Below are 23,692 nucleotides of genomic sequence, written 5' to 3' on the forward strand. Positions count from 1 at the left end.
AAAGAAACCCACCAGCAAAACAGAAAGGCAACCTGCTGAACAGGAGAGGGATTAGTATCCAACATACATAAAGAACACATGCAGCTCAACAGTAATAACAACAAAATCCCCAACAACCCAATTTTAAAGTGGTCGGAGGATCTGAATAGATTCAAAGAAGACTTCCAGGTGGCCAGCAGACACATGACAACATGCTCACTTATCAGGGAAGTGCACATCAAAACCACACAAATCATCTCACACCTATTAGAACGGCATCATCGAAAACACAAGAAATAACGGGTGTTGGCGAGGATGTAGAGACAAGGGAACCCTGGTTCCACTTTGGTGGGAATGCACACGGGTGCAGCCACTGTGGAAACCAGTACGGAGGTTCCTCAAAAAATTAAGAACAGAACTACCCTATGACTCAGCCGTTCCACTTCTGGCTATTTATTCAAAGAACACAAGAGCGCTGATTCAAACAGATACGTGCACCCCTTTGCTCACTGAAGTATCATTTATAATAACCAAGATACGGTAACAACCTAAGTGTCCCTCGGTTGCTGGGTGGATAAAGAAGATGTGGTGTATTGATACCATGGAATGTCACTCAGCCGTAAAAAGAATGACATACGCCATCTGTGACATGGATGGACCTAGAAGGAATTAAGCCACGTGAAATAAGTCAGGGACAGACAAATACTGCAGTATTTCAGTCCTATGTGGAATCTAAAAAACAAAAACTCACAGATGCAGAGACCAGACTAGCGCTTACCAGAGGGGAAGGGGGCTTGGGGCGCGAGCGGAAGGGGTGAGGAGGGGTCAGCTGTATGGTGACGGATGATAACTAGACTTGGTAGCATATACAGATGTCAAATTATAAAACTGTGCACCGGAAACTTACAGAATAAAAACAATTATGGGATGTCGGACACTTACGATGTAGAAGGCCTCTCACTTTGACTTTGGGATTGAATTTAAAAAAAAAAAAAAAAAGGAAAAAGAAACCACAGAGCAGACAGATTGGAGTCGGAGGAAAGTTCCTGGAGATTAGGGACAGAACAGGTGCATTCCGTCCCAGGAGCAGGGCTGGGGTGGGGGAGTGCAAAGGCCCCGCAGGACTGAGCACAGTGTGTGTGAGATAAACAGAGAGGCATCAGGGTGGGGACCGTGGTTAGATGGAGGGGGAGAGGTGGGCAGGGCCATTGCGCCCAGGCCGCTGCCATCTGCTGACGGAGGGGCTGGGCTGGTAAGTGAGTGACATGATCAGGTTAACCTCCGAGGACGTTCGCTTCGACAGCGGTGTGGCAGGGGCTGGAGGTGCGGGCCTCGGACAGCGGTGTGGCAGGGCTGGAGGTGTGGGCCTCGGACAGCGGTGTGGCAGGGCTGGAGGTGTGGGCCTCGGACAGCGGTGTGGCAGGGGCTGGAGGTGCGGGCTTCGGACAGCGGTGTGGCAGGGCTGGAGGTGTGGGCCTCGGACAGCGGTGTGGCAGGGGCTGGAGGTGTGGGCCTTGGACAGCGGTGTGGCAGGGCTGGAGGTGTGGGCCTCGGACAGCAGTGTGGCAGGGCTGGAGGTGTGGGCCTCGGACAGCGGTGTGGCAGGGGCTGGAGGTGTGGGCCTCGGACAGCGGTGTGGCAGGGCTGGAGGTGTGGGCCTCGGACAGCGGTGTGGCAGGGGCTGGAGGTGTGGGCCTCGCACGGGCCTAGGGAGTGAGGGGTGGCCCCAACACCACCCAGCTCAGATCACCAAGAAGTTTCCCACGGAGATAAGGAAGCTGGCTGGTAGGGGGATGGGGGTCTCCATGGGGAGCCGAGCCCACGAGGGCACAACTGTGACGAACACAATTGCTTTCCCGAGCCAGTCCCTGGTGGCTGAGCTCTGCATGTGGCCCAGGGGTGGCCCTGTCGATGGGGACAGGAAACTCAGGGCCCCAGATTAGGGGAGGGGAGAGGCCGAGCAACATCCTCTCCTCCCCACAGGCCAGGCTGCTCTCGGGAGGCAGGGTCTGTAGCACAGCTCACCCCGCACTGGGGGGACCCTGAGAGCAGAAGCCCCAGCTCCTTCTCAGCCAGGAAGTTCACCAAGGGCAGAGGCATGTTGTCTCCACCAAAGTGGGGGTCCCCAGGGCGAGGAGGGGGGTCTCATATGAGGCGTGGCACACTCAGAGGACGGGGAGCCACCTTCTCCCTCAGACTGGGGGCTCACATGAGGGGCTGGCCAGTGGTGGGGGGGGTGGTCTCTGTTCCTCTTTCTTCAGCACTACCCGCACCCCAGGGAAGGCCCAGGGACTGGAGGCTCAGCCAGCGAGCCTCTGGGATTTAGAGGGAGGCCAAGCCCCTCACAGCCTCCACAGGCTGGGCCCAGTGCGTGCAGCACAGGGGAAAGGAGCAACTTCCATCCCTCTGGGCCTTCTCCCCAAGTCTGCGCCCACAGCCCTGGCGGTGCTGGATTTTGGTTCTCCTTAGTCCTTCCAGGAAACCCTGGGGGGTGGGGGGCTTATCCTCCCAAACCAGCCTGCACTCAAGACAACGTTCCTGAAGGCCCAGACCCAGGCGGAACACCGGGTGCACACAGGACGCCTCCCAACGGGCCTTGCCGGGAAAGGCCAGCAGAGGAACCACCAAGCCCAATCACAGATGAGCCACTGAGGCTGGACCTGACTTCCCACAGGGCCCGCCGTCAACGAGCCGACCGATGAACGGAGGGGCAGCAGGGTGGAAGGGGGCAGCTGGCAGGCCTCGTCTGCAGGCTTTCCCCCCACACGGCACACACCCGCTTGCATACAAGTGCACAAACGCTCGCACGCCATCAGGAAGGCACGTGCGTGCTCGGCCCTGCACAGCAGGACGCCTGCCCCGCTCCTGTGGAAGGGTCAGAAGCACTTTCTGCCTCCAAGAAAGCCAGACCGCGCTGGAACCAAGAGGCCCAGGGCCGTGGAAAGCCGCACCTGAGTCTGCAGTCGCTCGGCCCCATGTGCTGCTGTCAGAATCCAATTAAAAGAGAAGTCAGCAGTGGAAATCCAGCCTCATTTCTCCAGAGGCACAACAAGTCTGCCCCCAGGCCTGAAGGGCTTTACAGAGGCCTGTGCAAACCTGCCAAGCCCTGTGGTATGCGGGTGGCGGAAAGGGCAGGATGCACGAGCAACAGTACAGCAGCTCCAGCCCCTCACTCCTCCATGATCTCCCAGCTCCCTGGGACCCCTCTCCACGCCAGGAGCCCGCTCACGGAGCCAGGTCCTGCGAGTCCTGGCTGGGCATCCCAGGGACACAGGTCGGAGTAGATGGCATGCTGGCAGCATGGGTCCCAGTACTCCTGGGGGCCGGGGGGGGGGCGGAAGAGAAGGAAGCAGTGAGCCCAGCCCTTGCTGCCCACTGGGCTCAGAGCTGGCTTCCCATTTCTCACCTCAGGACCCCTCCTCTACTCCCTGGCCAGTCTTGGAGCCCAGGAGTGGCGGGCCACCTTCCCTCTCAGAGGCTTCTATCCCCCTTGTCTCTGAAGAAGGCCCCCTGCCCAGCGGCCACCAGCACAGTCCTGTCCCTCCTCTGAGCTCCAGGAGGCCCGGCACCCTGTCTACACAGCCCCCACGGTCCAGGCCTGGCAATTTGCTGGCTGCTCATGCCCCCTGCTCCCCGGGAGCGGCTCTGTTAGAATGATATTCTAGACCAGTGGTCTGCAAACAGTGGCCCTCAGACTACACCTGCCTGCCACCTGCTTGGGTTAAGTTACCTTTTACTGGAACATGGCCACACCCACATAGAACTCAGCACCCTTGACCACACACCCCGGGTCCTTAAGGATGGAAAGATCTGCAAAGAAGTCCTGAACTTGAATTAGTAGGCTTGGTGTGGGTGATGGGACGGGCCCAGCGATTCGGACACCACGTGGCATGGCTGAAGTTCACTGAGGTTATTCTCGGGAGCCAGGGTTTTCACAGTGAGAAGAGTCGAAGACGGAGTGAGAGAAGGTGAGGGTGGAGGTCTGCAGTCTCGGATCAGAATCAGAGCTGTCCGTATGAACCTAAGTTCTTTTTCCTGGCCCTGTGCCCTGCAAGGGTCTGGAAGCAATGACACCCAGGACTAGGGAGCACCCAGGATCCCATGCTCCACGAGAGAGAACCAGCCCAGGCACCCCAGAGAAAGGGCCCATAAGGGCAGGGGGAGGGACAGGGGAGCCCAGAACTTCTCCCAGTGCAGAAGAGCAGGGAAGCGCCCCACGAATAATGGGGAAGTAAGTGCCCAAGGGACCCAGGAGCCAACACGAAACTCCTACTGGCCAAATTTGAGACAATTTGAGTATCAAGAGGAACGATGGCCCTGGATCATAGCAACTGCATTTGAAAGCAGAGTCTAGGGGCGCCTGGGTGGCACAGCGGTTAAGCGTCTGCCTTCGGCTCAGGGTGTGATCCCGGCGATCCGGGATCGAGCCCCACATCAGGCTCTTCCCCTATGAGCCTGCTTCTTCCTCTCCCACTCCCCTTGCTTGTGTTCCCTCTCTCGCTGGCTGTCTCTATCTCTGTCAAATAAATAAATAAAATCTTAAAAAAAAAAAAGAAAGAGTCTATAAATGTGTAGCAGTGGTAGTGGGAGAGGGGTTGAGTCGGGGTAAGGAGAACTCCTCTTGAAATGAGGAAAGTTTGGGGTGAAAGTCTGCCGAGGAACAGGATAGGTGCGCCTTGTGTAAGAATCCCCTGCAGGAGACCGAGGAAGTACAAAGGGAAACCAGTCCCTTTAGGATGGGCACCCCTGAAGGACCCGCCTGGCCTGAACCAAGTGATCGAGGATGAGGATGGGACCAGCCTGCATGTCCTGCCCCCTCCTGCCATGCCCCGAGATGCACGCAGCCCCCCCCCCCCGCCCCCCGCTGAATCTGCCACACACTCAAAGCCCATCCGAGAAAACTCGAAGTCAATTCCTGGTTGTGACATTTTTATGAGACCCTGGCTTGGATTCCTCAAAAAAGTCAGTATCATGGAGACAAAAAAAAATAAAGGCAGAGGGCTTGTTCTAGATTAAAAGGAGTCTAAAGAGGCATGAAAACTAAATGCAACATTCAATCCCAGCTCGATCCTGCAGGGGGTCAGGAGAGAAGCGATACAAGATACTTGCAGGACGACTGGGGAAAATGCACTTAGGGACAAAATTCCGCATTGAATTCCCGGCTACGATGACGCTGTGGAAGTCACGTCGGACAGCCATGCCCTCCTCCCCTCTTTAGGGGTGAAGAGTAATAATGTCTGTACCCATTTAAAAATGGTGTAGCCAACAACGGGAGTGTATGATAATATGGGGGGGAAACTACAGCAGAAGGTTAACAGTCGGTTAACTAGGTAAAGAATATTTGTGTGTTTTACTGTACTATTGTTTCAACTTGACTGTAGTTTGAAATTTCTTTAAATAAAAAGTTGGGGCGGGGAGAGACGAAGTTTAAAAAAAAAGCTGGCAGCCAGAGGGAAGGGCCTGGGTCTGACCCCTGGCTGCCGGCTCACCTCTGGCCAGGGAACCGGCTCTCCTCTCTCACCCGTCAATGGGGCCAGGAGGAGAACCCGCCCTCTGGGGTCCCGGGAGTTCTCCGCGGGCAGGGCTGGCCACCGCCAGTGCTCCGTGCACGCCACCTGCAGTGAGGAGCTGGTCGGGGAACTGGGAAGGGACCAGGGGTCCTACACGGGCCCACAACGGCCTGTCCCCCTCGGCCGGCTGCGGACGCGGGCACTGAGGGCTTCAGGTGAGTAACGCTGCTCCAAATATTGCCGACACAGCCCAAACTCCATCGTACAATATTTATGTGCCTCCAGGTGACGCTTCTGTGCTCGGTTTCTATAAATTCCCCGGGTGCACAGCTCAGCGCTCAAAGTCATTAGAGCTGAGAGGATGCCAAGGAGCAGGGAAGGAGCGCTGGGGTGGTCGGGGCTGCCTGGGGGCTGCCGAAGAAACGGCAGAAGGCTGGCACAGCTCCAGCCTGCTGGGCACCTATGTGTGCCAGGCCCTCCCCACACCACAGTATTGCCTCCTCGCAGAGACCTTTACCAGAGAAGAGGGGCCGAACCTGGAGAGGGGAATGCGAGCCCACGTGGTCCCGCGGGGCAGGGGCAGAGCTGGGCATGGGCCTGACTGCTGGACTCCAAGCTCGAGATACTCCCCCGGGCATCTCCTGCCGGACACCCCAGCAGAGCGTGGGCACACAGTGGCTCTCCGTCCTGCTCCCTGCCCGGTCACCAGGGCGGGTGCCTGCCCAGAGATCGCCCACGGGGCATGTGCCAGTCCCTCGGCCAGCCCTGCCTCCGTGTCACGCCCCAGCCACCTGGGATGAGAGCACCGCCCTGCCATCCTCACCGAACAGGCAGGCTTTGAGAGAGATCCACGGTGCGGACTCGCTCTGCCAGCCAGGGGACGGGCTGGGGGCGGACAGGCGGAGGGCCCGCTCGGAGGGGCTGCTCCGGGCGGGTGGGCAGGCGCTGTCTGTGGTTTAAAGGCAGTCGGCACGACAACTCCCTTCCCTTTATCTATCTGACTCTTATCAACATTTCGCAGCTGAGGAAACAAATAGAGAGGCTGAATGACACTTATGAAGTCACAGTGCAGGAAATGGGGGGGGACGCCAGGATTCCAGCTCAGGGTGGCCAGCCGCCCCAGTTGGTGGGGGGAGGCACAGTGTAGTACCAGAAGCCGGACACCCCATCCTGGGCAAGCAGGATGGATGGTCACCCTGGTGGGACTCCGCAGCCCACGCCCGGTCTCCGAGCCACAGCACAGACACCTTTGCGTGGGCTCCGTCTGACACCTCCGCACGCTACCTTCAGAGTCCGACCTGGTCACGGCCAGGGGATCATGTGCCGGAAGCAGAGGGGTCCTTCCAGGGCATTTCTCGGGGGAGGGGAGGCTTCAGATATGACACCCACCTCCCACCAGCAAGTCAGTCAGCACCTTGGGGGCTCAGCTGACTCATCTCTAAGGGGGGGGGTGGTTACCAGAGACCTGACCCGGTCCTGGACTCTTCCAGCTCAGGGCCACCATGGGAACCGAAAAGGGACGGACAGATGGACAGCCCTGCCCGCTCCAAGACTGACAGCCTGTTCCAAACTTGAACAACCCATTTTGCAATTGACTGTGAAATATTTGGCAACTTTGGTATATTTTCCTAGAAAGATGGTCAACCACTTTTGCCAACATCTCTAAAGAGTCTGCAAACCACTCTTGGCCCCTCAAAAGTTAAGAATCCCTACACTACACCTGCTTGTCACTAAGCACATACGACCTAGCCCCACTGTTCTGGACTCCCCTCGGCCACAGCAGCAGGAGCGAGCAGGCTCGGCCAAGGGGGCTGTGCCGCCGTCCTGCTGAGGCTTAGAGAGAGGCACCAGGAAGGGTCGCGTCTCAGTTCCAGGCACAGATCTGCACCCGAGACTGCTGGGCAGGGGTCAGGGGAACCACGGGGATGAGGTGAATGATTCCAGGCTTGACCCAGATCCCCAGAGCCCAACTGGGTGCTTTCAACAGGATTCAAGCTACAGTCAAGGACTAAACGACATGAATATAATCGACGAATTTCCCCCTCTCACCTGCACACACACACACAAGGTGCACACACTCGTGTTTATACACACAGGTGCACACACTCGTGTTCACACACACAAGCTGTCCTCACCCCCGTGTGTCTGCTCACACGGCTCAGGAGCCCCTTCCTACATACCCATTGTCACTGAACCCGCTCCAGGAAGCCTGGTTCCCACACGGCCACACCGTCACTCCTCTCCTGGGCTCCCGGGCTCGGTGGAAGGCGTGTCTGCCCCATAGCAGAGCACAGGCGCAGGGCTAAGGCCCCAGCATCCGCGGCGCCTACTCTGGGTCAGGACTTGTGCTGGCCACTGTCTCACCCCACTGCCTTCTCTCCCCAGGTATCTGGGGGAGCCGACGCCTGGCCCTCTGCCTCTGGTTATCCGAGCCAGACACCCTGGTGGGACTCGGGACTGGGACTAGTCAGAAGAAGCTGGAGATCCTGGCTCCACCACTGGGTGTCCCACACGATCCTGACCAAGTCCTGTCCCTGTAAAACAGCTGTGACACGTCGTGCTTCATATACACCGAGCTGCTTAGCCCTGGGGTAGGGCCTATAATTATCCCCATTTTACAGATGGGGAAATGGAGGGATGCGGTGGTAGAGCCAGGGGCTGAAGACAGCCAGCCCCGCTCCCAAGCCCACACTGACCACCATGCGAGCCCACTCAGACCTGGCAGCAGGACTGCCCCCTTAGAGCTTCAGGCCCGGCAGACCCTCCCCCAGCCCGGCTGCCCGGCGTGAAATGACCATCATGTAACGGTTTGAGCGCACCGGGCACTGGCCTAAGCCCCTCCCTGTGCGATCCCACTCGATCTGTGATGACACCCAAAGTCTGGTCCTGGGCTCAGGCTCCCAGCCTCCACTTAGGAAGGCCCAGCCCAGGGCCCAGCATTCAGGGGTCCATGTGTGGCTCTGTGTGTCTTTGCCAGGTTCTAGGGGGCTGGACCCCTGCTCCTATGGTGTCCGTCCTCCCCTCCCCCCGCAGCGGGGCTCAGAGGGGAGAGTGCCGCAGAGAGGTGGGGGGACATGGGAGAACTACATGGATGGGAGGACAGACTGACAGCCAGGGACGCTGGGGGGCAGGGGCTCAGAGGCGGAGGACTGCCACCTGCCACTGTCGTCTACCCCCTCCCTCACCTCCAGTCCCCCATCTGTTCTCTCCATAATATTCTCTTCCATCTGCCTTCCCCCCTCCTCACCTCCCTTGGCTCCACCATGGCTTCCCAGAACCTGCTCCCTGAGCCAACAGCTTCAAACCACTTGTTTTTACACCATGAAATCCTTTACCAACCTGAATCTTCCAGGACAGGGTGAGACCAGATATGGGATACAGGAAAGCTCTGAGCTCTTCCCCATGGAGAGAGGGGGCCTGGAGCCCTGCCCCTTAGCCAGCCCCACAGGACATCCCTGGAGATAGCCCCTCACAACCCCCAGACCCCTGGAGCAGAGTTGGCCCTGAGCCATGCCTGGCCCTTTGACACCCCCCCAGAAGGGGGCCCCACAGGATCCCCCAAACCCACCCCCACCCCCTATCCTTCACAAGCTTCCTGAAAGGAAGTTCTTCTGAAAGTCTAACCTCAATTCTTCCTGCTGCTGGAACGCTCTCACTGTCTGAGCCTCCTGGGAAGTCTCCACAACCAATGTCTCAAGTTTCACCTGCCAACTCTTCATTTTAAAAACACAACAGGATGATGACAACAGCAATGACTCACACACCTACAAAAATTAATACACAACTGTGGAGCAGAGAGGACTCCCTGCGGTGACACGGGCCCTGCCGCACAGGCTCAGGCGGCCCACACACCGGGGCTCGGGCACCCCGAGGACTGGGTGAATCTTTCCGCCCTCACGCCAATTTGCATCCCATTACCCAGGAAGCCCTGCGCCTAGATTTCGCTTTTGCAAATTCCCACCCGTTTCGTGTCATAAATAAGACAGGAGACAGAAAACTAATACAGCCCAGTGATGCATTATTCACGCCACGTCACACTGTTATGATAAATTTACAACAGCTAATACATGCAAACTAAGTTTGGGCACTCAACGTGAAAATTAAGGGTGGGGAAGGCGGCTCTACGTGGGGGCGGGCAGGGGGACATCTGGGGGCTGTTGGTGTTCAGGAATCCAGAGGAGTTTCTTTTCGGGCATGCCTGAGGACAAAAAGCACCAGCGCCCATACCAGAGGCCAGCGCCCAGGCGCTGAGGGTATGGCGACAGCAGGAGGGGCGGGAGCCCGAGCAAGGTGGGATTACTGACAGCACGCACTCTGGGAAGCGCCCTTCACATGCTCAGCACTGAGCTGGGCAGCAGGTTAACAGCACCCCCCCCCCCCGCCGCCCAAATCCTTGCTTAGTGGGCCCACCACAGCCAGAGCCCATTCCCTTAAGGGAAACGCCCCTCACAGCCCCGCACAGAGCACCTGCTACTCGCCAGCCTGCTCCCAGCCCCCGGGATGCGATGGGAGCCAACCAGGCGTGGTCCTGCCCTACACAGCCTCGGTTTGGTTAATCCGGTAATTGTCCCCAAAACATCAACATGCAGCTGTGGCCAGTGCTGTGAAGAAGCATGGCGCTGCTGGGGCGGGTCACAGGTGACCCAGTGCTTGTGGAGGAGGGGAGGTGGTCCAGACAGACTTCTCGATCGGCGGGGGGCTGGGGTCTCATGAGAGGGAGGTTGCCCCAATTAACCCCCACAACAGCCCAGCAGGACAGGAGCCAGGCCCCGTGCCCAAACACTGACAAAACCTGCCCTGCGTTCCGGCACTTTCCAGGCGACCTGTCCCCAAGAAGTTTATTCTTTAATTAAGATGCAACAATCATCCCACAGCCAGCTTCCCCTCCAGCGATCGGTTAAAATGAACTCCGTATGACTGGATTAGACCTTGAAGGTGCCGATCTAGGTAATGAACACGAGGACGCGGTGTTGACACAGGCCCTGGCGAGCTACATTATTATTTAACAGGTCTCGCGGCAGCTCCGCTGGGATCAAGGAGCCGAACAAGCAGCTGGTGGGCAAGCGTCAAACCCAGAGACACACGGTGGGCGCTGGCGCCACAGGGGGCAGACTCAGCAAGGTCAGGGGCGGCCGCCGGGGCCAAGTGGACCTAAATGGAGACAGCTGGTGGGGGCAGGGGTGCAGTCAGAGGCCTGTCCCCAGGGAGCCCTCGAAACCGTGTCTGCACTTCGCGGGGCTACCTGCCCAGCCCAGCTCAGGGGCCCCGACCCTCAGGAACCTCGCCAGCTCCTGTGCCTCCTCCGACTGGATCTGGCACCCCTCGTGCCTCCTCTGGGTTCCCCACTGGGCCTGGTCTTGCCCCCTCGCAGTCTCCTCACCCTGGGCTGACACCGAGCATCCCAGGTCTGCTCCCCACACTGGACTCCGAGCTCCTGAGGAGCTGAGACCAGGTCTTACTCGTGTCCAGCCCTCCAGCACCCCACACAGAGGGCCTGGGGATCAGGGCCCCCATCTGTCCATCCACCATGACTACTGACTCAGAGCACTGCTATGGAAGGTGGACACTGGGGAAAGGAAAATGAACAGGCAGCAATCGTTGGCCCGGAAGACGTGTTGGTGGAGAAAGCACGAGCATAAACAAATCAGAGTTCCCAAGAGTGACATATAACAGGACAGAAACTGCGGGGGACAAATGCAGCCCAAAGGACACAGCCTTCCACCTACCCAGGCAGCCGACACGGAGATTAAGAGAAGACTCAGGAGTCAGACAGACGTGTTCAGATCCTAGCTCTGCCTCCTTCTAGCTGTGTGACCTTGGACAAATCACTTAACCTCTCTGTACCTCTGTTTGCTCATCCATAAAGTGGGACTACTAATAATACTCATCTCATAGGCTGATTTGAGGATTAAACACGTTAATTCCTGCAAAGTACTTAAAACCCATACCGGATCCATAGATGTTGGTTAGTATTATTTTCCTGGGGGAGGCAGAAATCAGGGAAAACTCCTTGGAGTTAACACAATCCCTAGATTAACTCCCTATGTCTCCACATTTGGGCCAGAGCCCCGCTAGACACACCTTCAGCCACCGGCACACTCCCGGGCTTCCCAGCTCAGAGCACTGAGCAGTTCATTCTAAGCATCTCAAATCCCTGCCGAGGGTTTTCTCTAGCCTGGGGGAGGATGGATGTCGCTGCTAATAAGCAATGCCCTTCCTCTGAAATGGAGCATTCTTCAGAGATGCGTGCCAAGCCCTGGGACGGCAGCCGGCTCTCCAGCCTGCTCCCCCAGGCCTGGCCGACCACGAGCCGGGCCGCACAGCCAGCATCATTAGGCTGCAGCCAGACCATGCTGTTTCCAGAGCCCCGGCGCTTCCTCTCTATTCCAAGCAGCAGCGGAGTGCAGTTTCATTAAATATGCATGGCAATCACCTCGTTACCGCGCCGAAGGGCTGTGTACACTGAAGGTGAGCCGCCCGTACCGTGCAGCACACAAACTTTTCAATTTCCTCAGCTGCACACGGGGCGCGTGCTCCCTCCGACCCAACACCCCTTCCTCCGGCCCGCCTCCCCGCACCCAACGCCCTCCTGACGCCCTCTGTGGCGTGCAAAGCAGGTAAAAGGCCATATTGATCCCTCCTTGAGAGCAGCTGGTCCAGAACTAATCTTAAATCATCGCAGCCTCGAGCTGGAGCCTGGTGGCTGCTCGGCCCCAGGGACGGTCGAGCCAGAGCTGAGCTTCGGGGCCCCAGGCAGGACTGCACTGCGGCTGGCGAGCGGCAAAATCGGGTGAAAGATAGCCAGGGCCCGGCCTCATGCCTGTCCTGTCCTTCGTCCATCTGTCTCACGCCGCCCGGGACAGCTGCCGGCAAAGCCAGGATGGCACCCCCGCGATGCGGACCCACACCCCACACCCACCAGCAACAACTCGAAGGGAGCTTGAATCTCCAAATATGCCCTATATATGGCAACAAGGACTTAAAGTAAGGCCAATAATCACAATGATAACCAATGTTCATGGAGCACATGCTGTGTGCTGGGCCCTGCGTGAAACAGTCCTTCCACACCTGAGTGTTCTCATTCAACCCTCTACAGAGTCCTATCAGCATCGCATTCTCCAGATGAAGCCACTGAGGCCCTCAGGGCGCACAGCTTGGCAGGACAGAGCCAGGGCCATCTGAAGCAGTCGGTCGGCCAGCCACACACCTCCAAGGGAGTGGGCGCCCAGGGAACCCAAGGCGGGACATGGTCAGTACAGAGATGGGGGCCACTGCCCTGGGGGACGCCTCCCAATCCCCCCCAAAAGTCTCAGGGCCCTGGGTGGGGGGGCGGGACACAGGGGGGCCCAGCTTTCACCTGGGCTCAGGCCCCACGGCCCCCACCTCCTCCCCAGCAACCATCAGCCCCTGACTCCCACATGGTGTCCAGGTCCTCTGGACCCTTCCTTGGAAGAGTCTTTAGAGACACCTGTTAGTTCACAGCCTGCCACCTCCCAGTGTCCCCAGCGGCCTCCTCCCTCTGCCTCCATTGTCCCTGATGGCAATGCTGAGAGCGTCCTTTGGCTAACAGGGCACTCAGAGGGCCTGCTCCTTCCCTTCTTATCCTCTCTCTGCTCTTGGCTTCTTTATGTCTCTGGGCTCACTCTTCCCACATGGAAAATAGAGGTGGTATCTCTCCATCAGACTGCAGAGCCCCCAGGGATAGGGGTCTGTCTCCCCCATTTGACTGGAGGCCTCCCAAGGGCAGGCCTGGGTCTCTCCCATCAGATTGGAAGCCCCCCCAAAGGCATTGCTGGGTCTCCCCCATCAGACCGGAGATCCTCAAGGGCAGGCTGTGTCTCCCCCTTCAGATTAGAGTCCCCCAAGGTCAGGGCCGTGTCTTCCACTCCTCCCATCAGACTGGAGGCTGCCATGTGCAGGACTGGGACCCCTCCCCACTTCCCCGGCTGCCCTCAACTGGGCCCCAGTGCTCAGCTGCTGGCAGAGCGCCCCCCACCACGGCTCTCCTCCACACGAGTCAGACCCCGCACAGGTTGCTAGCAGGAGAAAGCCGACAGGGCTCCTGGGCCTGTTGTAAGGACAATGCAGGGGCACTGGGGGAGGGGCTGCAGGGGGAAGGCCAAAGAGTCAGATGGGCCGGGCCTCGTCCTTTCTTCTGCCAAGTGGCTTGAGACCCAGGAGCTTCAGGGACCCTGAAGACCCCAGGGGAACCAGCTATCCCTGCTCTCCTTCCTCTCAGAAGGTGGAGGAGGTGAGAGGCCCTTGGGACAGGTGGGGGGGGGGGGTGTGGCAGGCAAGCCCCTCAAAGCAAACCAGGGGCTGGGAAAGGAGTCTGTGGCTACAGCTGCTAGCTGCTCGGGGCTCCCCTCCCCACTCTGGCTTCCCCTCAGGAAAAAGAAGACCAGAGCAGGAGGCAGCAGCCTCCTTCCTGTTGAGGCCTCCCTGGCCCCTCCCCGGTCCCCGCACCTGGCCCAGCCCAGCAGCACCATTGACGTCACTGGGCCCCAACACACGATGTTCCCAGCACTCGAGGAGGCTGCTGCCCGAGCAGCTCCAGAGCAGGGCCCAGGAGTCACCATCAGCCCCCAACACCCTTCTCCTCTAAAGGATGATGAGAACTTAAAGCCTCAACCCTCTGGTTCTGCCCAGAGCACCGCTCCCACCCCCGGCTGACGGGCTGGGATGGAATCCCTCCTCCTCCCTCCCCAGCACCGGGTTGGCACTGACCAGGACTGCGGCTCCCAAGCCTTATCTTGGTGAGTGAGAGGACCCCCGGGAAGGGACACTGAGCCCCCTTTCCCGAGTGGGGAACTAGGGTTCACAACTGGGGCCCGAACAGGGTGCCAGCAGGTGAGTGGCAGCGTTGGGACACAGAGCCGGGTGCACACAGCTCCAGAGACCACTTGTCGGGCTCCAAGAAAAACAGGGAAGTCAGCACCGTGACTCTGAGACTCAAGCCAGGGTCCCAGGGCGTGCCCACAGCTCCCTGGGCCTCAGTTTCCCCTCCTGATCCAGTCCCTAACACCTGTGATCTTACAACGGCAGGACTCCCTCAGTGTGCTTGGCTGGCTATTAAGTCGCCAACTTTCAGCCAGTTTATAGAGATGAACCAGTGGGTAAAGGGCAATCGCCCCCTCACAGAAGCTCGCCTGGGGCACCTGTCTATTCCCACCCGAGCCTGCACCCAGACCTCTACTCGGGCCTGATTACCAAGGCCCACTCCAAGCTGACAATCCAAAAAAATCAAACGACAGCAAACATCACCGAAATACCTCTGGGGAGCCACACCCAAGTCCACGCCTGCGGCCCAGGGTTGGCCCCGGGGTGGGGAAGACACGGTGGGCAATGCTGTGGGTCAGTGACAGGCATGGGCCCAGGCTGAGTCAGGACGGAGCCCTGGGACCAGGCCCTCATCCCGGCGGCCAAGGTGCAGGCCGTGCTCAGCTTGCGGCAGGGCAAGGGGGACCCAGCAGCCCCCACCTCCACACTGTGTAAAGAGCCCAGGGTCACCTGGGGTCAGTTGGTTAAGCATCCGCCTCTTGATCTCGTCGCAGGTCATGATCTCAGAGTCGTGAGATCGAGCCCCACGTCGGGCTCCATGCTCAGCGGTGAGTCTGCTTGAAGATTTCCCTCTCTCCTTCTGCCCGCTCTCATTCCCTCTCCCTCCTCTCTCTCGCTCTCAAATAAATAAATAAATCTTTAAAAAAATAAATTAAATAAAGAGCCCATCCTCCAGGATGGCTGCATCTACCCAGCCTCCCCTTAGCACAGCCGGGTCCTGGGTACGGTGTGAGGCAGGGCTCCTAATTCCTCCTCCCCAGACAGCAAAAGACACAGCCCAGGGGCCAGGTCACAGCTCAGCCCAATGGTCGGGACCCTTCCCTTCCAGACAGCCCCAGGGATGCATGCTGGGGTAGAGGGAGGGGCCCAGCAGCGATTTGGGGCCCACTGTGCTTCTCGACAAACTCTCTCGGATCCCTGAGACACAGCAAAGGCTGAGCACCGTGCCAGGTAGAGCGTGAGAAGGGACCACAAGGGGGAGCCCAACAGATGGCCTGGAGGCCGGCGGCCTTGACCCACAAGGTAGGGCCAGTACCTGAGTCTGCAAGCTGGTGGCATCCACCACAGTGACCCGAGGCCCACAGCTGGCCCACACAGCGTCCTCCAGGCTCAGCAGGGTGCGGATGGGTCCTGGCCCCACAGTCAGGCACACGGGAGGGCTCTCCAGGTCCCAGGGGACACCTCCTGCAGGGAGAGGAAAGAAGCAGGTCAGGAGGGGGATGGGGGAGGGAATGGCACACAGGTCAGGAGCCCAGGGCTCCTCGTCCCTTGGGAATCATCAGGAGTCCTCAGCAGTGGGCCCAGCCAGGCCCCACAACACCTACTAGCCCCTCTCTATGGCCTCTCTCCCTCCTCCAAAGGGACAGGGCTGTTCCTATCTGCCTCCATGATGCCTCACACCCCTGGGGGCTGTACCTCCCAATTCACACTCCTTCCATCTTCTGTCCCCCTATCTCTTTCCCGCGTGGATTCCCTGCCCCCTTCCCGTTTGTTCATCCCACACACACTTAGTAAGCACCAACCCGAGGCCAGGCCAGGTGCTGGGTACTGGGAAGGCAGGAATGAGCCTGGTACAGACGTTGCCCTCCAAGAAAACCCTGCTGGCCGGAGAGACTATGGGGTTACTCAGCGGTCCCCACACCAGGTACCAAGCACAGATGAGCAGCTGAGCACAGGGGGCCTCGAGAAGTGCTGAAAACTCTGCCCCAGGAGCAATCCAGAGAGGCTTCCCAGAAGAAGCGGCATCTGCACAGCCCTGCCAAGCAGGCAGCTCAACGTGGTGGGAAGTGCCCTGAGCGGGGCCCGGTTCTGCTAGAAACTCAATTAGGACTTTAAGCATATGTCTCCCCTCTCTCAAGGCCTCAGTCTCCCCATCTGTAAAATGGGGAAACCACCCAGACTGTCTCTGAGGATTTTTACTATATGTTTCCGGCTGACTCTCGCCAGCTCAGAGATCTTGCCGCCTCCGGGGCACTCTGCCACCTTGACCAAGATCTTTGATGACCTTCCTCCACCAGAGACACTGCCACCTCCAGGGACAGAAGAGGACGTCTGAGAGGCAACCAGTTGCCCAGTCTACTGCCCCTGAGGACAGAACACACCAAGGGACCTGGCCTGGCTCTGAGCAAAATTCTCCCCTGCCCACCCTGGGATGTTCAGCTCACCCAAGAACGTGCCCAGAATGTTCCCTGGCATATGAGCAGTGCCCATGGAGGGTGGTGTTTCTCCCAGGTCACACCCGACGTCACACAGAACCCCAGTGTCACCCTGTCTTGCCCACGTGCCGGGTGAGAAGGGGGTTGAGAGGGAACGTGGGGCATACTCTGGAGACAGGCAGCAGTGGCTGGGGCCTAGGAGGGGGACAGAGCCTGCTGCTGGCTTGTCAGTGCCTGGCCACCCTCACACGCTCCCCACTAGGCCCCTGGAAGGAGTCCGAGGGAACCTTATTCACAGACGGTCCCTGTGAGCCAGGTGCTAGGGGGCATGGCGGGGCGCCACTGGCTGCAGAGCAGGATAGTGACGGAAGCCGCGGCTTGGGGTGTATCGGGAGGAGCCCTCAGAGGACAGACCAGACCCCTACCACCCCCCCAGCCCACCAGCTTTCCCTCTTCTACCCTCCCCACCTGTGAAACAGGGTCTCCCTCGCCCTTCGGTCCTACTGACTCTGGGCAGACTCTCAGCTCAGCTAGGAGCCGGGGAACAGGGTCTTCCCGGCCTGTGACCATGAACACCCGGGAAGCAGGCTGGGCCAGAATAAACGTCTGCCAGACCTCAGACCGGCGGCTTCACCTCTCTGAGGCTCATCTGTCCAATGGGCGCACCCATGCTGCGGGGGCCGGGGAAACGGGGGAGCGCTGAGCACGGGGTCGGCACACAGTAAGGGCCGCTGGCAGCCGTCGCTAGCGCTGAACACTGGCACACCAGGCACTCTTTTCCTGAATTACTTCCTTAACTCCTGGCAAGTCTATGTGGAAGATTCTATTCTTATCCCTGTTTTACGCTGAGAAAACAGACGCAGAGTTTAAATAACCAGGTGACAGGGCCAGAAAGTATCCGGTGCCCGTTAGCTCCTGTTTGGTGTCATTTGCCACAATGCAGCGTCTGCGGGAGCAGGTGTTGACTCCACCTGACTGATGTGACAATGGAGACCCGGGGAGTGAGGTTGCACAAAGCCACCCAAGGGGTGACAGGCCAAGCAGGATTTGAACCATGCTGACTAGCCCCCACCTCCTTCCCCAGCCCCTGCTGTCCTCTCAGCTTCCCGGAGTTTCCAAAGGGCTCTGAGACCAGGATGGTGACTGACCACATGGCAGCCAGGCCTCCACGGGGGACATTGACCCCCACCAGGACACCAGAGCCATAAAATGCAAGGCTTCGGACGCCCCCCAGTGGCCAAAAGTGAGTAGTGCGTGTGTGGCCCAAGAGGGCGCCAAGAGCGATGGCTCAGGTGGGGCTGTGACCTCTCCCAGTCTCCCAGCGAGGAAGCAGCTGGGGATGCTGGGACCACACCCGAAAACAGGGAGGTGGGGGCTCTGCCCCATGGGCATAGCAGTTTTGACCACCAGAGCCCTTGTACTGTCTCTCCTGTACTTTTCCGACACAGGGCATAGTCACAGCTGTCAGGGGTCGGGGCTAGGGTCCGACACCCCTGAGGGTCACATGTGCGTTGACCACCGCTCCTCCCCCTGCTGGCGTCTCCAGACATCCCCCCAAAAAGTCCTGACTCCAGGACAGAATGACAAACTGGTAAAATTTAATACTAGTGATATTTTTATATCAAAAAATATATCAGGTGTCCCCGATTAGAGGACAAAGCTCCAACAGGCTTCCCCTTTCTGGGGCTCGGGTTCCCCAAGTGCACCATGAGGGGCCGGAACTCAAGGTTCCTCCCAGCCCTCATGAGCCACAGCCCTAGGATTTTCAACGCAACCACTGTCAGCTCTGGGCGGGGCTGACCCACGCCCCACCTTGCCCTTCAGTGGCTCTGGGTAAGCACGCACACGTCCGGGCACACGCATGCACACTCACTCACGCACACCCGCCCTGGGTGACACTAAATCCGTCTGGGCCCAGCACCGGCTCTCATGCCAGACAAAGGGAGATGAAGACCCCATGGCACTCAGCAAAGGCACCTTCAGGAGGCAGGAGCCCCTCCTCCCCCGGCCGTGGCCCTTGGGGATGACACCCAGCAGGAACCAGGAGGCAGGGCACAGAGTGAAAGTCCTCGAAGCCGAGACAGTCCCAAAGCGCAGCCCGAGCCCGGTCATAACGATGGGAATGACAATGGCGCTGAGTCTCTCTCCCTCCCAGGCTCCATCTGGGCCCCTGTGTGCCTCATCACATCCGGTCACCCTGTGAGGTGGGGCTGTCGTCAGGCCTGCTTCACAGGTGAGGAAACAGGCAAGGAGAGCCGGAGCAACAGGCCGGATCTCTCGCAGCTGGGACTCCAGCCCGGCAGCCTGGCTCCTCAGTCCGTCCCCCTGCACATTCCATCATCAGCCTCCTCGAGGGGGTGACCCTGGCCCTCGTCGCCAGCACCTAACCAGGGACGTTCCCCTGCCCCCATCGTGGCCTGGCCACGCTCCCATGTCAGCTGAGAGAGGGGGCGGCGGAGGGTCCCAGGAGGTCTGCTCAAGCCCATGACCGGACAGGCAGCCGCCCGGCTCATCTTGGGGTCCCGGTGTCCTGCTCAGTGCTCCCCCCTCAGGGGCACTGAGCACATACTTGCTGAGTTAGTGAATGGCTGAACTCAGTGAATGAATGAAGGAATGCAGGTAAACAGAGGCTCCCAGGGCCACCAGGCTGACCGCCGTGGCCACACAGGCTCTTGGCCCTGGACTCTGAGGCCCCTCCAGCTCTGATGTGATGGGACTCCGGGTGGCCTGGTGGCCTGGGAGTCTGGTCACCTCTCAGCTGCTGGTTCCACAGCCGTTCCCCGGGACTTGGGCAAGCTCCCAGGTTGGCTCTGCACATCTTAATACTTCTGGTCCTTCCCTTCTGCCACGAGCCAAAGCGTGGGCCAGGAATGCCATTTTTACTGGGTCTTGGTCTCAGCCAAACCCAGACAGGACAGTAAACTTCTGCCTACAAACACTGACTATACTTCATCCAGTATTGGCTCCAAGCCCGTGTAAGGGTTCATGTCCAAATTTCCCCTTTCTATAAAGACATCCACCGACTGGATTAGGGGCCCACCCTACTCTACTGTGACCTCATCTTAACTAAGTACATCCCCAACAACCCTATTTCCAAATAAGGTCATGTTCTGAGGTCCCAGGGATGAAGACTCCAACACATGAATTTTGAGGGGACATAATCCATAATAGGGGGCTTGGGGTCTAACTATTGGCTTTCAGCCCAGGGTGGGAGCCTGGTACTTTGTCAGAACCAGAAGGGCTCCTGGGGACCCCTGGACTCCATACCCTCATTTTCCAGGGAGGGAAGGGACTTCCCACAATCCCATGGGTGAGCCAGGACCCGAACCCAGGTGTCCTCAAGTGGAACAGACTCTCCAGGCCACCCGAGCACCAGAGGGGTTCCACCAGCACAGGCCCAGGGAGGGTGGCCCAGGAGCTCCGGGGCTGGCCTGGGGTGTAGGTGGGGGAGTAGTATCTGAGGCCTCAGTGAGTCTGGAGCGGGCCCCACAGCTAGGTCATGCACCAGGATGATAGTTCCAGACCCAGCCACAGGCAGCCTAAGTGAAAAGTGCCCCACACTGTGGGACAGGTCCTGAGAGGCCCCCCTTCCTGCTAGGCCACCTCCGGAGGACACCACAGAAGGAGGAAGGGGGGGGTGCCGGGTGAGACAAGGCCTCTCCAGAGACCTCCTGGGGCAAAGCCAAACCAAAGCTCCAGAGGGTGGGCTCCAGAGAGAAAGAGTGACCCCGGACTCACCTGCCCCACTGGCTGTGACAGCCTCCCAGCCAGCCTCCCTGCCTCCTCTCCTGTCCACCAGCCAGACGGCATAGTGCTCAGCCACTTCCAAAACCTCCCTCTACTTCCCATCAACGGAGACGAACCCAAGGCCCACAGCATCCAGCCGTCTGCTCCCAGACCTTGCCTCCTGCCACCGGCCCCTCTGGCTGCTGTCCAGCACAATGGCCTCCTCTCTGGGCTCCCCACCAGACCAACCCCTCTCCTGCCTCTAGGCCTCGCACATGCTGTTCCCTCTGCGAGAACACCATTCCCTTAACTGTTCACTTGCCCGGTGCCTAAGCTGCTTCAGGTCTCAGCTTTAGGATCCTGTGCCTTTGAGAGACCTTTGCCGACCAACCCACCCCAAGCCCAGGGGCTCAGGCGCTCACGTGCCTCCCTGTTCCCCCCTTAGGCCCCTCAGCATAATGTACAAGCATAAGGTCCCTGCTTGTCCACTTGACTACCTCTGTCTCCCACTATAAACTGCGAGGGCAGGGTCACGTCTCCATGGCATACAGTAGGTGCTCAGTAAATACCGGGTAGACAAACGTCTGCAAGGCCGGAGAGCTGGTAGAGCACCTAAACCTTCTCTTCCTGCCAGATGACCTCCAGCTCTGCCCAGAGAAGCCAAAATCCCCTTACGCCTGGAGAGGGTCCTAGCGCTGGAAAGAGGACACCTGGGTTCGGGTCCCGGCTCATTCATGGGACTTTGGGAATCCCTTCCCACCTGGAAAATGAGGCTGTGGAGTCCAGGGGTCCCCAGGGGCCCTTCTAGTTCTGACAAAGTACCAGGCTCCCACCCCAGGCTGAAAGCCAATGGTTAGACCCCAAGCCCCTATTATGGGTTATGTCCCCTCAAAATTCATGTGTTGGAGTCCCCATCCCCGGCACCTCAGAAGGGGACCTTATGTGGAAGGAGGGCTGCTGCCGATGTAATTAGTTGAGTCACGCTGGAGTAGGGTGGGCCCCTCGTCCACTAGGACACAGGGAGACCGCCACGTGAGGACCGGGCTCCGCTGCCACAAGCCAAGGAGGCACGAGAAGCTGGAACAGAGGCCTGGAGCGCAGAGCAGAGCCTCCTTCACGGCCCTGGCCACACCTTGACCTTGGGCGTCCGGCCTCCAGAATGCAAGACAATAGAACCATATTACTTAAACTCAGTTGGTGGGACACCTGGGTGGCTCAGTCAGTTAAGCGTCTGCCTTCGGCTCAGGTCATGATCCCAGGGTCCTGGGATCCGGTCCTGCGTTCGGCTCCCTGTTCAGTGGGGAGTCTGCTTCTCCCTCTGCCTGCTGCTCCCCCTGCTTGTGTGCGCGCTCTCTCTCTTTCTCCCTCTCCCTCTGACAAATAAAGAAATAAAATCTTGAAAAAAGAAATAAAATCAGTCGGTGGCATTTTGTTCTGGTGACCCAGCCATCTGACACACCCCCTCACCCCCTCACACCCCCCCCCCAGCGCCCAAACTGGTAAGTCAGGAACCAAGGGGCAAAGGGTGCAGAGCAGCCCACCGTGGGGACCAGGGGGCTAGAGCGGGCAAGGCAGGGCTCACAGGATTCAGTGGGAGCCAGAGGGTGGGGGGGTCTCTTTGGAGCCCACACCTAAACCTCCAAAAATCGGAGCCCATATTTACATTTTCACGCATGCAGTGTCTGTCGGTGAGAGGGATTTTTTTCCCTCCCTCTTCCCCCTTTAATTAAAAACTATAAATGCCTTATCAAAAGCTAATTAAAAATACCAACACAGTGCCAAGTGGCAAAAAAATAGCTCAGTACAAATATCCGTTTATAACACTGCAACAGGCTGCAATGACGCAGCAATTAGAGGCTCGCGGGAGGGAGGGAGGAAGGGTGAAGGGAAGGGGAGGGAGGGGCTAGGGAGAGGAGGAGACGGAGAGTAAGGGAGGGAGGGGGAGGAGAGGGAGGGGGGAGGGAAGGAAGGATGGGGGGAAAGGAGGTGGAAGGAAGGGAGGGAAGGGGAGGGAGGAGGGGGAGAGGGAGGAGAGGGAGGGGAGGGAAGGGCCCTCTCTGGGTGCACTGGGGGTGGCTGCCCTCCCCCAGCACTCATCTTGGAACTGGGAGCTGAGCAAGCCACAAGGGGACAGGGACCGCAGCCCTCTGTGTGGCTGTGCACAGGCCGTGTCCCCTCCCTCGGTCTCAGCTTCCGCAGTTCTCGTGGGTTGTGGTGAGAACTCCGAGAATGTGCCCACATTAAGCCCCCGAATGTTCCTGGTGCACCGCCAGCCTTGCTCTCCCAACATCACACTCTATGCCATCCGTGGCTCGTGGCTCAGTAACATCACAGGTTCAAAAGCTTAACGCCATGAAGCGCTCACTCTGCTAGGCCCTAGGCTTTGCCTTCGCTGGCTGTTTAACCCTCTGGGACCCATGAGCCACGGGTACTGACATTATGCCCATTTTACGGATGAGAAGACCCAGGGGCAAAGCAACTGCTCACCCCTGGACACAGCCATCGAAAGCGCAGTGAAGCGACCCCGGACCCCAGAGTCCCTGCTCTTGTAGGGTCTCCCGCCAGTGGGGTGAGCTACCTGCATGGTAGTGGGCACCCCATTCCTGTAGGGACCCCAGTGGGGATCAGGGATCCCCAACTACCCCCAGGTTTCCTGACTTGTTTCTGAGCTGCCTCCTTGGCCTGCCTCCCACCACCACTCTGGTAGTCAGTGCCCAGGGCTGCCCCCCACCACGCCCAGCATCCTCACCACTGGTCCGAGGGTAGGCGGCAAGGGTCCCATCCTGCAGACCGGCAAACAGGTGGAAGGGGTTGTGGCGTAGGCAGAGCACAGGCTGCAGGCCGGGGCTCCTGCAGGTCGCCAGGCACTGGGTACCCGTGTCCACACTGCCGTAAACCAGGATGCTGTGGAGGAGACCTGGGTGACTCACGGAGCCCCCCACCCCCACTGCCCCCACGGGCCCTCCTGGGGAGATGCCTCCCTCCCCTCAGGAGCCTGGACTTTCCCAGGGTCTTTTGAGGATGGTGCCCTCCCCACCCCCACCCCAGGGAGAACTGGGTGGGAGTCTCGAGAGGGGGCAGATACAGGTGCTAAGAAGGCTGTCTTCAGGACCACACAGACCCAAGAGGGAACCCGGACATGCCGCCTTCCAGCTGACTGACCGCAGGCTGCTACCCCTCAGTTTCCCCCACAAAATGGGGCAATGATGCCGGCCTCACGGCCACAAAAAGGAAGGAAGCCCCGACGCGCGCCTCCTCCCC

The 23,692-nt window shown here is 59.0% G+C and overlaps 1 protein-coding gene across 8 annotated transcripts in view; it reads right to left on the minus strand.

The window, feature by feature from the left end:
* The window catches only part of ARHGEF10L (Rho guanine nucleotide exchange factor 10 like), a 143,245-nt gene that overhangs the window by 15,803 nt on the left and 103,750 nt on the right, over window positions 1-23,692 (minus strand). For all 8 annotated transcript variants that reach the window (XM_087858280.1, XM_087858277.1, XM_087858278.1 and 5 more), the window contains 2 exons: window positions 23,181-23,335; window positions 15,586-15,734 (listed from right to left, as the gene is read on the minus strand). In XM_087858280.1, the coding sequence (XP_087714406.1) occupies window positions 15,586-15,734; window positions 23,181-23,335 (304 nt within the window). The remainder of the gene's footprint in view (window positions 1-15,585; window positions 15,735-23,180; window positions 23,336-23,692) is intronic.

This window comes from Ursus americanus, chromosome 33, assembly GCF_024610735.1.
Source record: "Ursus americanus isolate L20-20 chromosome 33, mUrsAme1.1.p, whole genome shotgun sequence".
Classification (NCBI taxonomy): domain Eukaryota; kingdom Metazoa; phylum Chordata; class Mammalia; order Carnivora; family Ursidae; genus Ursus; species Ursus americanus.